Source organism: Sinocyclocheilus anshuiensis, unplaced genomic scaffold, assembly GCF_001515605.1.
Source record: "Sinocyclocheilus anshuiensis isolate Anshui unplaced genomic scaffold, SAMN03320099.WGS_v1.1 scaffold394, whole genome shotgun sequence".
In the NCBI taxonomy this organism is placed as follows: domain Eukaryota; kingdom Metazoa; phylum Chordata; class Actinopteri; order Cypriniformes; family Cyprinidae; genus Sinocyclocheilus; species Sinocyclocheilus anshuiensis.
The window spans coordinates 682060-700156 of NW_015542343.1; the positions used below are offsets into that span (position 1 = coordinate 682060).

The following is an 18097-nucleotide window of genomic DNA, read 5'->3' on the forward strand; positions in this document are numbered from 1 at the left end:
TGCTTGATCTGTGCAGATTTCTCTCCTGATTCAGACCAGAACACTTTTTAACTGGAGGAAGTGTTATTATGGATTATTACTATTTTGAACTAGTGTCTATTTTTATTTTTTTTCGTTTTAATTTTTATATTTTAATTTTTAGTTTCTTCTCCCCAATTTTAGTAACTTTCTTATGTGCTTTTGTCATTTATATATATATATATTTTCTGTTTAGCTTTTTTAGAAAAAATAAAATAAAATAAAATAATAAAATGTATTTCCATTTTAGTTTTAGTAATTTTAGTACTTCAACTTATTTCAGTTAATTACCAAGGCAGCATTTCTAATTTTATTTTTTAAGTTTAAAAACATTTTTTTTTTCAACTTTTATTAATATCAATATTTTATTTTTATTTAATCATATTTAATGTTTAACTGTTTCAGTTTTAGCCATTTAAGTACTTAAATTAAACATATTTCAGTCAGCATTTCCAGTTTTTTAAATATACATTTTTTAAGTTTAATTTCTTCATATAATACTTACACTACATTTTATTTCAGCATCATTTTAATTAACAAAAATGATTTTAGGTAACAATAACATCCCATTTAGGTAGCAAGTTAAAATCGCATTAACGGTATTCATAAAGAATTTTATATTATGGATTATGGAGTCATATTTTAGCTGGAAGCAAGTTTGAAGTTAAAAGCATCTTAATGCTGGATTTGTTTCAGCTTTTGTCTTCTCCAGATGTTAACTGATGGACTGGAGTGCTGTGGATTATTGTGATGTTTTTATCAGCTGTTTGGACTCTCATTCTGACGGCACCCATTCACTGCAGAGCATCCATTGCTGAGACACTGATGCAATGCTACATTTCTACAAATCTGATGAAGAAACAAGCTCACCTACATCTCAGAAAGCCTGAGGGCGAGGACACATGCAGCATATTTAAAAAACAAACAAAAAAAAAAAAACAGCGATGTGTCTCTCCTGACCGCTTGTTAACATCAGGTGCTCTATAAACCTACAGAACTGGACCAAAATTGTAGGAAAAGTCCATAATAATGTTCCCTGTTTCACTAACATAGTTTTCCTATACTGTACATTGCTTCACCTACATTTCATAATTAAGCACCTTGAATCCTAATAGTTGATGATTTTTTATGACTCTTCTGTCTCATGCACCTCGAGTCACTTTATTTACTCATCTTTAGGGTTTTTAGTATGACTTAAAGTCTGTATAAGATCGTGTACAAACACCAAAATTATCACCTGTAGTTACATGAACTCAACAGTCACATGATTTACTGTCGTTCTTCCTCAATATTATTATCAAACGCTCCTGTGCTCCTGTGCTCTTCTTCACGTCCTGAAACATTTACTGTGTTCGGAATGGAATACTAGCTTACTACATACTCAATACTGCGCAGTATACTTACTTTGAGTAGCTGGGGAAACAGAACAGAACAATACTATTGTTAATCTCATTAATCAGCATATTAGAATGATTTCGGAAGATCATGTGACACTGAAGACTGGAGTAATGATGCTGAAAATACAGCTGCGCATCACAGAAATAAATTACATTTTAACAGATATTCACATAGAAAACGGTTATTTAAAATTGAAAAAATATTTCACAATTTTTACTTGAGACTTGGTGAGCAAAAGAGGCTTATTTTTACAAAAAAATTGACCATTAGTGTATAAACTATTCTCTTGAATTCCTTCTAGGTTTGCTGTTAGTATCACATTAATGCACAATAAACATTTCAGACTGTTCAGATGGATGGTTTTCACAGCAATGCTTTTTGGTTTAGAACCATTTAGAACCATTTTTTTTCTTAGCATGAAGAACATTTCAATATTCTAAAGAACCTTTTTTCACTGCATAGAACCTTTTGTGGAGTGGAAAGATTCCATGGATTTTAAAAGTTCTTCACGGAACCATCAATGACTATAAAGAAGCTGCTTTCTTTTTTCCGGATTCTCCTGATCAAAAGTGACAGTAAAGACATTTCTAATGTTACAGAAGATCTCTATCTCAAATAAATGCTGTTCTTTTGAACTTTCTGCTTATCTGTGAATCCTGAAAAATAAAATGTATCACGGTTTCCACAAAAATATTGTGCAGCACAACTGTTTTCAACATTGATAATAATCATAAATGTTTCTTGAGCAGCAAATCAGCATATTAGAATGATTTCTGAAAATCATGTGACACTGGAGACTGCAGTAATGATGCTGAAAATTCAGCTGCGCATCACAGAAATAAATTACAGTTTAATATACATACAGTATACTGCAGAAATAGTATGAGTAGTATCCATTCCAAACAGAGCCATATATTGTACGTGCACTTTTTCTAAGTATCTGACCTTTTACCCTGTAATTTTTTGCAAGAAAGCTGTTACGTTTCATTTGATGAATTTAATTGTCAGAATGTTTTTGACATGGAAGGAGAAATGCCAAAGTATGGATATATCCTGAAATGAATTTATTGAACTTTGATGAAATCGATCTGATCCTCAGAGTGTGTTTTCATCGTCGCACTGAGGTTCGGTTCGACTGATCAAAAGCACAAAGGGATGTTAGTTAAAAAAATTATTTGTCACAATCAGTTAAACGAATGGCTTTTGTTAGAAGTATCTTGTATGTGTTGCAGATTGAGTAGCACCTACTGCACTTTATGCATGAGTTTGGTTTGATTCTGAGTTGATTAAAACTTCAAATCTATTTTTTTTTTTTGCCCTTTTCTGGAAAATGCTTCTAAAACCTGTTTCAATGTACAGTGTTACAGTTATATTTTGTATTCAGAATATTTTTTTTCTGAATTAAAAAAAAATAATTGTGAATAATGTCCTGCCCTGGAATAATAAAATTGCTTGTCCCTTTTTCATTGTGAATGCTTGCCTCTAAATATGATAAATATTATAAAGCTTTTACAGTAGCAGTTCCAGACTTAAATCAAAAGTGTGTGTGTGTGTGTGTGTGTGTGTGTGTGTGTGTGTGTGTGTGTGTGTGTGTGTTGATTATTTATAAACTTTTATTAAAGAAATGTGTAAAATGTTGCTCATCAGAATCATGGGTTCGGTCGAAAAATGTTAAATGCAGTGCAGTTTTCTCTGGATTAAACGTAAGAGCCCTTGAGCAGATCAGATAAGACCAAATGAATGAATGAATGTACATGTGTGCGTGCAGGACAATCCTTGTAGGCAGAACTAGTTTAGAACGGCTATAGTTATAGCATTAATTGTGCTAGTGATTGAGCGGTAGTGGAGCACTCTGAGAGCGAGCGAAAAGCAGAATTCTCCGACTTTCAAAAGATCCCTGCTTCAGTTAAAACCACGCTGCTCCGCTCTCAATGCACTTCGATCCAATGCGCTGCTTTGGGGTGGCAACTGGGGTGGCAAAGCTCATTTTAAGGCCGTGCCACCCTTGTGGACACGCCACTGTGTGTGTGTGTGTGTGTGTGTGTGTGTGTGTGTGTGCCCAATACCTAAAATAAATAGCACAGTTAGACTGTATATAGGAAAACAAAACTAATACTCATAAAACTCTTTACAAAATGTCTCTATTTATTTTAGTTGTGTTTACATTTTAATGTATGTATAAAATGTAATGCAGTCTGGTTGAGTTCTTTTTTATTATTATTATCTGTGTCGTGGAAGAGAAAGCGCTTCATTGATTGGTTGCCTGATTCCTGACTCCGCCCAACCCGGAAGAAGCTCTGTTTAGGGGACGTCGCATGTTGCTGTCCGTGATGGCGTCGTCCACAGAGCAGAGTCTCCCGGAGCTCACTGATAAGGAAACTCGGGAGAAGCTGTCGCACTGGGACCGTCGCGGGGCTCCGATGGCTCCGTTAACGGAGAAACAGACGGACTCGGTCCTCGAGATCCGCGCAGCCGCAGAAGTCACGCTTCTCCCAGCGGAGGTGAGTGCAGTGATGCTAGCGTCTGCTAACAAACAGCTCAAACACACTCCTCTCATTCACACACACTCACACTTCTGCTCTGTAGTGTGCACTAGGATGAGCACTCGGTCTGGCTGGTTAGGTGAGTTTAGTGTGTGATAGTGTGCCACGTATGTAATCCATTCAGTGTGCAACTAAGTCAGTTTAGCTAAACAAGTCTTGCATTTCACTTTTGAGAAGAATTAATAATGCTAGTTTAACCAGGGCCTCGCAGAACTCCTGTGGCTTTCAAACTGGGGTCCTGGAAAAGTTTGGAGAAAAACAGTAAAAGTAGCATATTAGGAACTAAATATTTTACACTTGTAATATACATTTTTCACAGTATAAATGGGCTCACAGAAAAACAAAAAAATGTTAGATTAATAAATAATTAAAAAAGACTAGATTAAACTTGCATTTACATTTTATATTTAGGCATTTAGCAGATGCTTTTATCCAAAGCGACTTACAAAGGACATAACATATATATATATATATATATATACTATTAATGAATGAATGATTAAATAAATAAATTTAGGTCACACATGATGCACTGTGGCTGAATGACTCTAAATAAATAAATACATTTGATTTAAAATAATAAACAAATACTATATATTTTCCAAATAATATTAAATAATGTTAAACGAAATAAATAAATTTGATTTAAAATAATAAACAAATTATTAACAAACAGATATTTTCCAAATATTATTTTAAAAATTTTTCACATTAATTTGTCACAGTATAAATTAGCTCTTTGTACATGAAAATATATCACTTCTTTTACATTTTATGTTCGCACGAGGATGATCATATTTGGGGATCTAAATGATTTAACTGAAATATTAAATCATGTTAAGAATTTCTAGGACCTGGGAAAAATTTGGAGGAATAACAGGGTAAAACAAAAAAAAGATTAATCTAAATACATAAATTAAGTTGATTAAAATAATAAATTAATATTACAAATTAAACAAATAATAAATTAGTACAGTACTGTACTGAATAGAAAAAAAAATTACACATTTATAACATGATTTGTTTTGATGAAAATATTGCAGAATATATCACCTTTTATGTTTTACGGTCGCACAAGGATGATAATATTTGGGGATCTGCGGCATCTAAAAAACTGAAAACACCTGATCTAAACGATTTGACGGATGCTGAATAAAAATCGATGTGTGTTTGCTTTTGAAATATGCTATTCTCCTTACTGCATTTTAATAATTCCCTGAATGAAACTTCGTTTTGTCAAATATTTTGTTTGGAAAGTATGCTATAAAATAAATGACACCTGGGTCATTCCGTGTCAAATCAACCAAATTTCAAAAACTTCCCCGGCTCAAATTTTTGATTTTGCTGATATTTTTACTGAAGAAAGACAGACATGTATAGTGATGAAAGCCAAAATATTAAATGCCATGTGAAAATGGCCATTTTCACCTGAGATTCAGAGCCTAATTACAGGGGGGTTAAAATTACCTCAGAAAGATGGCAGCATCATTATGATACTTTTACACAGAGATTGTTAGGTCTGTTAGTAAAATCTGTTGACTTTAGCAATCTTTGTTGCATTATGTGCTAGTGGTGACCATTCAAAAATGGGGAAACAGCACTTTTCAAGGTTTTTCTCCAAAGTTTGCATGCCTCTAACTCAAGAAGTATTAAAGATATCTTAATGTCCTTTTAGATATTGGGTCTTAACAAACTTTCCTTTTGGCATCTTTATTTTTAAGGCCCTATATGGTTTGGTTCCAGAGATATTGGAATTTCAATATGGCTCGAAGAGTTAAAATGTACATATTTTTAGTGGTCAAAAACCAAATGTGGGTCAGTTTGCAAAAATATGATGCTTCTTTTATTTTAAAGAACAAATGATGTTGAAACTAGATATGTATCTCGTTTACTTCTGTAACTTTCCAAGTGCCATAAATATTTCTCCAGAAAAAAATATTGGCAAAATCAAAAATTTGAGCCGAGGAACTCTGGTTGACTTGACACGGAGTGACCCTCCTGCTGCCATACATTGTTGTTTAATCATCATTAGGGTTGCAAAGGGGTGGAAAATTTCCGGTAAGTTTCCGGAAACTTTCCAAAAATCCCTGAATATTCCCCAAAATCCTGGAAATTTTCCAAAATTTCTGGAATGTTTCCGAAATTTACTGAAAATTTTCCACATTTTTGCAACCCTAATCATCATTCAGTGGCATTCAGACATTTGCACTTGTATCACTTTCTCACAAACTCAGTTTAGGGATCATTCGATCCATTGCAACAGGTGTTTCTCACTCTTAATCACTCATGTTGGGTGTTTTGAGAGGGCATGAGATGGTGATGCTGCTCTGAATGATTCCTCAGCTGCCCATCGAAGACATCTGCAGCCTGACGTCTCGCTCTCTGCGCTCCGCGTTCACAGCGACTCTGCCCGAGTCCACGGAGGAGGTGCTTCTGCAGGGCTTTCAGATGCTGGAGCTGGAGAACGAGCGGATCCAGACGGCTCAGCAGGTCAGCTCTGCTTTTATTATCCTTGCATGAGAAATAAAGTCCAGTTCCAAATCAATATGAGACAAATTAAAGCAGCTCTAATAATAGCTTACTTTTTTAAACTAATAGATTATTAACACACTGTTCTTACTATTTCTGCAGTATATATTCTGTATAATATACACAGTATTTGAATGACTCATTACTTCATTAACCGCCAAAAGTTAACCTCCTGAGACCCTGCATCCTCATATGAGGACATTATATTTTAGTGTATTTCTCTGAGACTGTACATGCCACAGTTTTAAGTCTGGATGTCCTGTACAGAGCACTTTCAGGGCTTTTCAGAGATACTAAATGTTTGCATGTTTCACCAAGACCACTCCCTCTCCTTGGTCTTCAAAAATGTCTGATATTAATGTAGTGACACGCTTATGGAAATATGATAATATTTTGTAATTATCATTTAAATCTGACTAATTTTTAAACTGTGTGTCATAAATCAACGTAAAAAAATCAATTGTTTTTGCCTATGCATGTTCATTCATGGTTTTTTATTGTATTTATTTTTTTAATGAAGTCCCGATGTCCTCTACAAAGGACGTAGCATAACTTATGAATGAAATATAATTTTTTTTTATTTTTATTTTTTATTTTTTATTTTTTTTAATGCTCTAAACAATGTAATGACATGAAAAAATACAAATTTTTTCCTAAAATGTTTTGCTTAAGAGGTTAAGACATTTTACTCAAAATTAAATTATGGGGAAAAAATGGTATTGCTGCTCATAAGCTTTACACGAAAACATAGCCAGGTTAAATTTAACCCCTAAAGTCTGCATAAAAAAATATTTTAAATGCATGTTATTAAACGTATTGTGAATAATTCATCATTGCATATGGTTCATTTTTTTTATTTGTTGACCATGTGATTTTTAATCAAACTGTCTTTATTCGAGATCTTCATATGCTCACATTCATCTGCCTCATTTTTTAAATACCACACCCACAGGGCTGCACGATTATGACAAAAATCATAATTGTCGATTATTCCCTTGAAATCGAAATTGCGATTATTAATTACAATCATCACAATTTACATTGAATGATGTTTTGAATAGCTTTATACCATTGTTTGAAGCAACTGCATGCCATATTTTTAGTTATAAAATGGAGAGTTCCGGTGCTTGATTCTGATTGGTTGAGCCACGTTCGAAGCTGTTGTAAATTATTCTACAAACACACACCTTTGTTTACGTTTGTGTGTTGCTCGGCAGCTACTTTGTTGCAACCACAACTGATTCTGAGGAACTACATTGTTTGGTGGAAGAATACTGTTTTTATTAATATCATTACACTTTATTTGCTCTGTTTTATTCTGTGAAACCTTACTACGTATATGGAATAACCGTTTTATAAAAGCAATAAGCCCCGTGAAGCCGTGGTTTACAGTGAATTTATAACAGCTAAGGGGGTTTTAGGCACTCTGCGAATTATAAAAGCAATAGCTGTTATAAATTCACTGTAAACCACAGCTTCTTGGGGCTTATTGCTTTATTAAAAATGAACAAGCTGAAAGCACTCTTCCTGAGAAACTTTTATTGCTTTTCTGTAGCATTAAGCCTTAAATGTCATCTATACATTGGTTTGGTTTCTTTAAATAAAAAATGTAAATGCACATGGTATTATTAATGTTATACTAAATCTAAAAGTAAAACCATGGAAGAAAACCCTTAAGATAACCTGTAGCGCCGAATAATGTAAGTGTTTGTTTTGTTTTGTAATTGCGCCTTTGAACAATTACATAATCGTGGCATCCGTAATTGTAATCGCAGTTAGATGTTCGATTCATTGTGCAGCCCCACACACCCACATCTCAACATAGAACCAATTCCCCACCCTACGTTTAGTCTTTTTTGATAACCTGTTATACTCGGATGTCTCAATATAGAAAAAATGAATTTTATGTATTTTTGTGATTCATTGCTGCCAAAAGTTTTGACATTTTACTAAAAATGAAAAAAAAAAAAATGTTTTAATTTCTGGGATTATAGCCTCGTATATGATGAGATTGTTTAATATCAGTGTAGCTGTCATCGATCAAGGAATAATGTTGAGTTTGTTACCTAGTATTTAAAAAAAACATTGTAGGGAAGTAAAGTGATTACGTATTACACACTTTTAATGATTGAAAGTCTTCACGGACTGTAGTTTGTTTGTTTTATGTATCTATTGTGCACAAGATGAACGACATCATCATCATCATCATCATCACATGACTAATGACATCATCTGTCTGTCAGTTTTTTTCCTGGTTCTCGAAGCTGCAGGTTCAGATGGATCAGGATGAAGCTTCAAAGTACAGGTGTGTGTTCATGTCCAGTTGTGACCCTGGAGCACAAAACCAGTCATAAGGGTCAATTTTGTTTTTAATTTATGAGATTTATGCATCATCTGGAATCTTTCCATTGATGTATGGTTTGTTAGGATAGGACAATATTTGAAAATCTGGAATCTGAGGGTGCAAAAAAATCTAAAAAGAAATACTTGCATGAGAATATAATATAAGAATTTTACAGTTGTATCCTGTCAAGTGTCCTTTTAAATGTATCAGCAAAAATTATTGTGGGTGTTTATAACAAAGGCATTGTTGACCCAAAAGCTGATGTTTGATCAGATGAATTGCGCTTTCCTCCGCAGGAAGACCCGGGATGTTCTGAGCGTCTGTCAGGAGCAGTGTGACTCCATACTGAGCGACGTGAATGCTGCGCTGGAGCGTCTGGACTCTCTGCAGAAGCAGTACCTCTTTGTGTCCACAAAAACAGGAACGCTTCATGAGGCCTGTGAACAACTGCTGAAGGAGCAGGTCTGATGTTCCCTCTTAACCACATTATATACACTAGACTGGAGAAAAGTGCAGATAATGTTTCTGAAAGAAGTCTCTTCTGCTCACTCAGGGTGACATTTATGAGATCAAAAATACTGTAAAATTGTGAAATATTATTACAATGTAAAATAACTGTTTTCTGTGTGAATATCTGTTCAAATATAATTTATTTCTGTGATGCGCAGCTGAATTTTCAGCGTCATTACTGCAGTCTTCAGTGTCACATGATCTTCAGAAATCAGTATAATATGCTGATTTGCTGCTCGAGAAACATTTCTGATTATTATCAATGTTGGAAACAGTTGTGCTGCCCAGTATTTTTATGGAAACCATGATTCACTAACATTCAAAGGTTTGGGGAAAGTATTCAGTTTGGTCAAAAGTGACAGTAAAGACATTTATAATGTTACAGCAGATTTCTATTTCTAGTTCTTTTAATCTTTCTATTCATCTGTGAATGCTGAAAAATCAAATGTGTCTCAGTTTCCACATCATGTGACACTGAAGACTGCAGTAATGATGCTGAAAATACAGCTTTGATCACAGAAATAAATTACAGTTTAACAGATATTCTCATAGAAAACAGCTATTTTAAATTCTAATAATATTTCACAATTTTTACTGTATAGTTGATCAAATAAATACATTCTTAGTGAGCAGAAGAGACGTCTTTTTTTTTTTTTTTTACATAAAAAAAAAGGAAAATCATAGAAACTTTATTGTCATTATAATAATATAACGAAATTGTTAGTGTATGTAATTAAAGGCGTGTTCATGTACATTGATGAATATGTGTATTTGTCTTCTCTCTCTTGTGTCGACAGTCAGAGCTGGTGGATCTGGCTGAGAGCATCCAACAGAAACTCTCATATTTTAATGAACTGGAAAACATAAACACGGTAACGCTCTGCTGCTGTTTCCAGAATGTGTTGATCATGTGTTTATTGTCTGTTTATGCATCGGTTTGATCTCTCCTGTAGAAACTGAACTCCCCGACATTATCAGTGAACAGCGAGGGATTCATCCCGATGCTTTCCAAACTAGACGAATGCATAGAATACGTCTCATCACATGTAAGCCAAACGCTTGCTACAGTGTTGCAGTATTCTCCTCTTGTGTTCCAAATTAGAATATCTCAATGTTTCACACGTGCATATTCCTCATAATGGTTCTTTCTTTCTTTCTTTCAGCCACATTTTAAAGACTACCCAGTCTATCTGACCAAATTCAAGCAGTGTCTGTCCAGAGCCATGCTCCTCATCAAGAGCCACACGGTCAGCAGCCTGCAGAACCTCACGGCTCAGCTCACCAAAAGGGTGCGTTTAATAGAAACTAAAGCTTGCTGATGATTAGATCACAGACGATTGGATCATTTCCGGTTTGTTTATTGGATATGTCCCGAGCAGGACCCGCTGGGCGCTCCGAACGCAGACAACGCCTTCACGCTCTACTATGTGAAGTTCAGAGCAGCGGCACCCAAAGTTCGAGTAAGACTTGTGTGCAAACACTCGTTTGACATCAGACTGGATTGTTTGATTTGGCTCTTCTATAATTCTATTTTTATTTTTATGTGATTTTTTTTGTTTTGTTTCAGAGGCTCATTGAACAAGTTGAACAGCGGTCCAACAAAATCCCAGAGTGAGTGATTTATTTTTTGATAATTCTTATTTCTATGCACATGCATTCCATATTTAATTAATTTTTTTTTTTTATCATATAACAACAAAATTAAAATCACAAATGTTGCCTTGGCAACTAGCTAAAATAAACACTGTTATTTTTTATTTATTTATTTTATTTTTTATTGATGGATTGATACTTTATTGATCCTTTACAGGAAATTACATAATTCATAATTACATAATAATGGTTTTAATTTTAGTTTCAGTTTTAGTCAACTACTGTATAATAACCCTGTTCTGGATCTTCTTGTTTCCAAACTTGTCATGAAACTGGAGGTTAAAGACCGTTCACCCAGATATGAAAGCTCTTTTCATTTACTGTTGTTTTATTCTGACCCGAAATTATTTTCTTTACTCCATGAAACACAACGTGTTTGACAGAATAATATTTATTTATTAGTTTATTTTTGTTTGTTTATTTATTTTTCATTTTTATTTTATTTGTTATGTTAATGAATTAATTTGTTTTCATTTATTTTATTCATTTTTTTTTGTTTGTTTATATCTATTTATTTTTAATTTTGTTCATGTATAATTTTTTTGCATTTATTTTGTAATTAATTTTTTTGTAATTAATTTATATTATGTTTTAGTTTGGTTTTGTAGGTATTTGTATTTATTAAAGGTATACATTATATATTATAAGTTCTATTTATAAAACTTTATTTTTTATTTTATGTAATTTATTTTCATTTATTCCATTTATATATTTTACGTTTTTATTTTATTTTTGAAATTATTTTCTTTACTCCATGAAACACAACATGTTTGACAGAATAATATTTATTTATTAGTTTATTTTTGTTTGTTTATTTATTTTTAATTTTTATTTGTTTTATATTAATTTGTTTTCATTTATTTTTATTTTTTAGTTTGTATCTATTTATTTTTAATTTTGTTCATTTATAATTTTTTTGCATTTAGTTTATGTAATTAAATTTTTTATTTTATTAATTTATATTATGTTTTAGTTTGTTTTTGAATGCATTTTTTATATTTATTAACGGTATACATTTTATATTATAAGTTCTATTTATAAAACTTAATTTTTTATTTTATGTAATTTATTTTCGTTTATTCAATTTATATATTTTACTTTTGTATTGATTTATTTTTATGTTTGTTATTAGTTTTAATGTGTGATGAATCAGGCTGCTTGGAAACAAACCAGTCTGTGTGTGTGTCAGGTATCAGCAGCTGCTGGATGAGATTCATCAGTGTTATCTGGAGCAGAGGGAAGTTCTGCTCAGTCCCAGCATAAACTCCACCTTCACAGATCTCACCAGCCAGAACAACAAGGATCACTGCGCTCTGGTGAGGGAACCACATTCTGCTTCCACACATCATGTGCTGAGCATCTGACTTTTGTATGTGTATTTTTTCCTGTTATTTACAACGGATGATGGTGTTTAAATGAACACAAAAATGTCTTGTTTCTTTTCGTTTGTGACCCTGGAGCACAAAAGCAGTCTTAAGTAGCAATAGCCAACAATACATTGTATGAGTCAAAATTATCGATTTTTCTTTTATGCCAAAAATCATTGGGATATTAAGTAAAGATCATGTTCCATGAAGATATTTTGTAAATTTCGTACCGTAAATATATCAAAACTTAATTTTTGACTAGTAATATGCATTGCTAAGAACTTCATTTGGACAACTTTAAAGATGATTTTCGCAATATTTAGATTTTTTTGCACCCTCAGATTCTAGATTTTCAAATAGTTGTATCTCTGCCTAATATTGTCCGATCCTAACAAACCATACATCAATGGAAAGCTCATTTATTGTATGTATATGTATATGTAATGTATAAATCCCAATTTAAAAAAATTGACCCATAAGATTGGTTTTGTGGTCCAGGGTCACAAATGTCCAGTGATTTTCAAAAATGAGACAAGTTTGTTTGTTTGAACAATTTACAAACTGGACGTTTTAGAAAAAAAAAAATTACCTACATAGATACAATTAGTTATTCGTTTTTTTTGTTTGTTTTTTTTTGTCCGTAGCTTCATATTTGTCAGAAGTTGTGAATGTTCTGAATGACCATTTTTGCTTTTGTTTATGCTTTTTTATTTTTTTTGTATTGTTTTTTTTAAGTTTTGACTGAAAGTCTGCTCCAGATGTCCTAAACGCTCACGCGGCGTTCATTTGTGACGTTCAGCTGATGATCGCAGCTGTTGTTGTTTCAGGTGCGCAGCGGCTGTGCGTTTATGGTCCATGTGTGTCAAGACGAACACCAGCTTTACAACGAGTTCTTCTCCAAACCCTCGTCCAAACTGGAGTGAGTAAAGAAACTCATTTCAGATTAAAGCAATACTTCACACAAACATAAAAACTCTCTCATCATTTACTCTCATATTATTCTGACCCGCAATTATTTTCTTTATTAGATGAAGCACAACATGTTAGACAGAATAGTATTTATTCATTTGTTTATTTCTGTATTTTTTTCTTTCTTTATTTGATTATATTAATTAATTAATTAATTGCATTTTTATTTTTAATTTTGTTTACGTCGTTATTTATTTGAAATAAATTAAAATATTGTTATTTGTTTGTCTTTATAATCTTTATTTTTATTTAATCAATTAATTTGTTTTAATTATCATAAATTATTGACTTATTTATTTTATTTTTCTGTTTAATTGTTTTAAATTTTGTTTTAAATATTTATTTTAATTTTTACTTATTTATTAGTTTATTTATTAGCTTTTATTTATTAATTATTTATTATTTGTAACATGTTAGACAGAATAATATTTATTCATTTGTTTATTTCTGTATTTTTTCTTTATTTGATTTTATTAATTAATTGCATTTTTATTTTAAATTTTGTTTACTTCGTTATTTATTTTAAATAAATTAAAATATTTGTATTTATTTATTGTTATTTATTTATTTGTTTGTTTGTCTTTATATTATCTTCATTTTATTTATCTTTATTATTTTTATTTGTATTTAATCAATTAATTTGTTTTAATTATCATAAATTATTTACTTATTTATTTTATTTTTCTATTTAATTGTTTCAAATTGTTTCAGATATTAATTTAAAATTTTACTTATTTGTTTTTATTTATTTATTTATTATTTGTATTTTGTTTCTTTTTTATTTTTTTATATTTTTTATTTTATTTATTTGTTTGTTTTTTTGAATCCCCATCTACTTTTGTTGCATGGAAAACAGAGGCTTTGGCATTCTGTGTATTTTTCATTTCTATTTATTTTCTATTTAACCTCAGATTGTGACGGAATCAAGCTGGGTGTTTTTGCTTTTAAATATGTTTATATTATCGAGCGCATTATTTGTGACAGTGAGCTTCTGGAGAAGCTCTGCGTGTCTCTGTATGACGTCTTGAGGCCTCTGATCATCCACGTGGTTCATCTGGAGACGCTGTCGGAGCTCTGCGGCATCCTGAAGAACGAGATGCTGGAGGATCACGTCCAAAACAACGGTAAAACAACCTTTCCTACCACAGCCGTCTCTTTATACAGTTAAAAACACTGTAGATGCACAAGTCGAGTGAATTACTCAACCTGAATATTTCAGTGTCAGACTCTTTTCTGTGATCTTATAACTGATAATTATATTAATGACTTGTGGCAGATTGGGACGAATGTCACGAAAATAAGCTATATGAAACAAATCCTAGAGTAAGAAAAATATGTTTTACTCATTTTAAATCGAAGTATGACCAAAGGTGTCTTTTAGGTCAGACAAGACTTACACATGGATATTTATTAAAAGGTGAAGAAACAAAAATGAAGCTTATTTGTGACCCTGCAGCACAAATGCAGTCTTAAGTCGCTGGGGTATATTTGTAGCAATAACCAAAAATACATTGTATGGGTCAAAATTATCCGTTTTCTTTTATGCCAAAAATCATTAGGATATTAAGTAAAGATCATGTTCCATGAAGATATTTTGTAAATTTCCTACCGTAAATATATCAAAACTTAATTTTTTATTAGTAATATGCATTGCTAAGAACTTCATTTGGACAACTTTAAAGATGATTTTCTCAATATTTAGATTTTTTTGCACCCTCAGATTCCAGATTTTCAAATAGTTGTATCTCGGCCAAATATTGTCCTATCATAACAAACCATACATCAATGGAAAGCGCATTTATTCAGCTTTCAGATGATGCATAAATCTCAATTTCACAAAATTGACCCTTATGACTGGTTTTGTGCTCCAGGGTCACATTTTATTGGATTGTACTGTTTTTAATGTAAATAGACAGCTGTTTTATTCAGAGGTGTGTCTAACTGATTTATATAAAAATGTATCACCTGAATGCATTTTAGAATTTTTGTCTGGTGTAGATTTGAAACGTCTTTTATAGCTTTTTGTTAGTTGTATGCCTTGTGTCATTTATTTTGAGATCTCCATGAAAATGGCCTTGGTGTTGAAAAGTGAGTGAATGAATAATGAAGCAGTAGGGTTTGTCTCAGAGGTGCAGCTGGCAGCGTTTGACGCTGTGGTGAAGCAGATGCTGGAGGACGTTCAGGAGCGTTTGGTCTACAGGACACACATCTACATCCAGACGGACATCCTCGGATACAAGCCTGCGCCGGGAGACCTGGCCTACCCCGACAAACTAGAGATGATGGAGGTCAGCGAGCAGAGCCCTTCTGAGATGCTGTTAGTCCAGGGATGCTGGGGATCAATGAGTTTATGCTTTTTCACAACATTTCTCATGTTCTTGTAGTTTAACTTGATGTACTAAAGTAACACAAACTTATATATATATAGACCAATTTCAGTGTTTGCAAACAGTGATGACGTTTTTGTGGGCGGAGTCTATCTGGTGGCAGAAAATGCCTGACTTTTTTCTTGCAATTCCGAGATTATATCTCACAATTCTGATCAGAAAAAAAAAAAATATCAACTCGTCGTTCTCTCTTTTACCCTCGGCTCAGAATCATGAGTTTATATCCCACACTTCTGGTTTTTTTCCCCTCAGAACTGGCAAACTCGTTGAGGTAAATGAGAAAAAAAAGTCAGAATTGTGAGATAAAATAGGCAGGCTAAATGTAATGTAAAATGTTATAGGTTTAAATAGTATTCCATGCTTTAACTGTAGGGCTAATACAATATGTCCCCTGTGTGAATATTATATAGACCTTTCATCCATAGTTTGCCCGTTTAAATGTCTGCGTTTAGCTTCAAATGGCGTCTTTGATGACATTATTCTATAAAAATTATTTACATTCTGATTCTGACATCCAAAAGCACAACAATACATTTTTTCTCTTATTCCATGGATTTTACCCGTTTCCCTCCACTTGTTCCCAGGGTTTTTCTGCCACCACAATGCACGCGCAGCTGCAAGTGACGTAACTGTGACGTCTACTCCAAATTGGTCTATATATATATATATATATATATATATGTGTGTGTGTGTGTGTGTGTGTGTGTGTGTAATACAACAAAAAATATTGAAACTTGAACAAAAAGTTATGTGGAAACTGTAATAGTGTTTCATTTATACTAAAATAATATTGCCTGGAAAGCCGACTGTTTCCTTTATGAATCCATCCAGCTTTGAATTATTAATTATTATTATTATTATTATTGCATTTATTATTTTTGTAATTTATTTATTTCTATAACAAATTTTTAGTTTATTACTTCTTTTTTTTTTTACATGTATTTATTTGTATTTTTTAAGTTTTATTTTTGTAGATTTTAATTTATCTAATTTTGTATGTCTTTATATTTCAATTGTTATTCATTTTTTCACATTTTTGTATTTTTTTTTTATTTTTAAAATTTTTTAGTTAATTTATTTTAGAATTGTTTCATTTAATTTGATTTTTTTCAATAGTTTATTTATTTGTTTTTATTTTTAAGTGTTTTTATTTTAATTTTGTAATGTATTTATTTTTATTTCAGTTTGTATTTATTTTATTTTTTAAATGTATTTATTTTTATAATTTTAAATGTTATTTTAATGTTTTTATTTTTAACATTTATTTTCATTTTCAATTAATTATTTTATTTTTTAAATGTATTTATTTTTATAATTTTTAATATATTTTCTATTTTTGAATTTATTTATTTTGTTTTTATTCATTTTCATTTTTTCTTTTATACTAAAATAATATATAATTTTAAATTTTATTTTATTTTTATTTTTAACCTTTAATTTTGTTTTCAATTAATTTTTTTTATTTTTTACATTTTTATTGTTATCATTTTTAATATATTTTTTATTTTTTAATTTGTTTTTATTCATTTTCACTTTTTCTTTTATTTATTTATGCAAATGCAAATGCAAATCTAGTCCGTGTCCAGTAGTGTTTTGAAGAGTGTATTCTGTTGCAGAAAATCGCTCAGAGTCTGAAGGAGGAGCGGATGAAGCTGACCTCGAGCAGCTCTTTCTCTGACGTGCAGCTGGAGGAGTCTGATAATAAGAAGCTCATCAGCTCTGGTGAGTGTTTGTCGGGACACAGTTTCTGTGATGAGCAGCTCGTCGTGGACGGCGGTGACGGTACGCTGTTTCTCCTGCAGATCCGCGCGCACACAGCACAGTTTCTCCCGCAGATCTTCATGGCATGTGGTATCCCACCGTCAGACGGACGCTCGTGTGTCTCTCCAAACTCTACCGCTGCATAGACGTCAGTCTCACACACCACTAATCATTACAAAATTAATTAACAACTATGTTCATTTAATAATTAACCATTTATGAATGCAAAAAGACCAATCTATAGTTTCCCAATGGCACTGTTTTAATAATTAATATGTATTAACAATATTCAATAATTTAGTATCAGATTTTTTTTTTTTTTTCTGATCTTGTGGTTAATTAAATTAGTATATTAAATCTAAATCTAAATTAAATCTTAATGCTGATAGAGCACCAAACATGAACGTTTTGTCATCTTTTATTCACCCAAGCGTTATTATAGTTAACTGAAACTAAAACCATTTTCATTACATGAAATAAAAAACACATTAACTGAAATTATATATATATATATAAAATGACAAAACGCACAACAAAATCATTCAAACTTGACAAAAACAAGTTGAATCTGCTTTTTAAAAACTATTATTATTATTAGTAGTAGTAGTAGTAGTAGTA

General features: G+C 31.8%; 1 protein-coding gene across 1 annotated transcript in view; it reads left to right on the forward strand.

Annotated features, from left to right (window-relative positions):
* The first annotated feature begins 3689 nt into the window (after positions 1–3689).
* cog3 (component of oligomeric golgi complex 3) overlaps positions 3690–18097 on the forward strand; it is a 35074-nt gene continuing 20666 nt past the window's right edge. The window contains exons 1-15 of the mRNA XM_016489780.1: positions 3690–3917; positions 6303–6449; positions 8732–8793; positions 9129–9294; positions 10140–10214; positions 10296–10388; positions 10506–10631; positions 10722–10802; positions 10910–10953; positions 12185–12311; positions 13190–13281; positions 14316–14455; positions 15459–15619; positions 17335–17440; positions 17521–17627. Coding sequence (XP_016345266.1) covers positions 3732–3917; positions 6303–6449; positions 8732–8793; positions 9129–9294; positions 10140–10214; positions 10296–10388; positions 10506–10631; positions 10722–10802; positions 10910–10953; positions 12185–12311; positions 13190–13281; positions 14316–14455; positions 15459–15619; positions 17335–17440; positions 17521–17627 — 1713 coding nt within the window. The 5' untranslated portion in view covers positions 3690–3731. The remainder of the gene's footprint in view (positions 3918–6302; positions 6450–8731; positions 8794–9128; positions 9295–10139; positions 10215–10295; positions 10389–10505; positions 10632–10721; positions 10803–10909; positions 10954–12184; positions 12312–13189; positions 13282–14315; positions 14456–15458; positions 15620–17334; positions 17441–17520; positions 17628–18097) is intronic.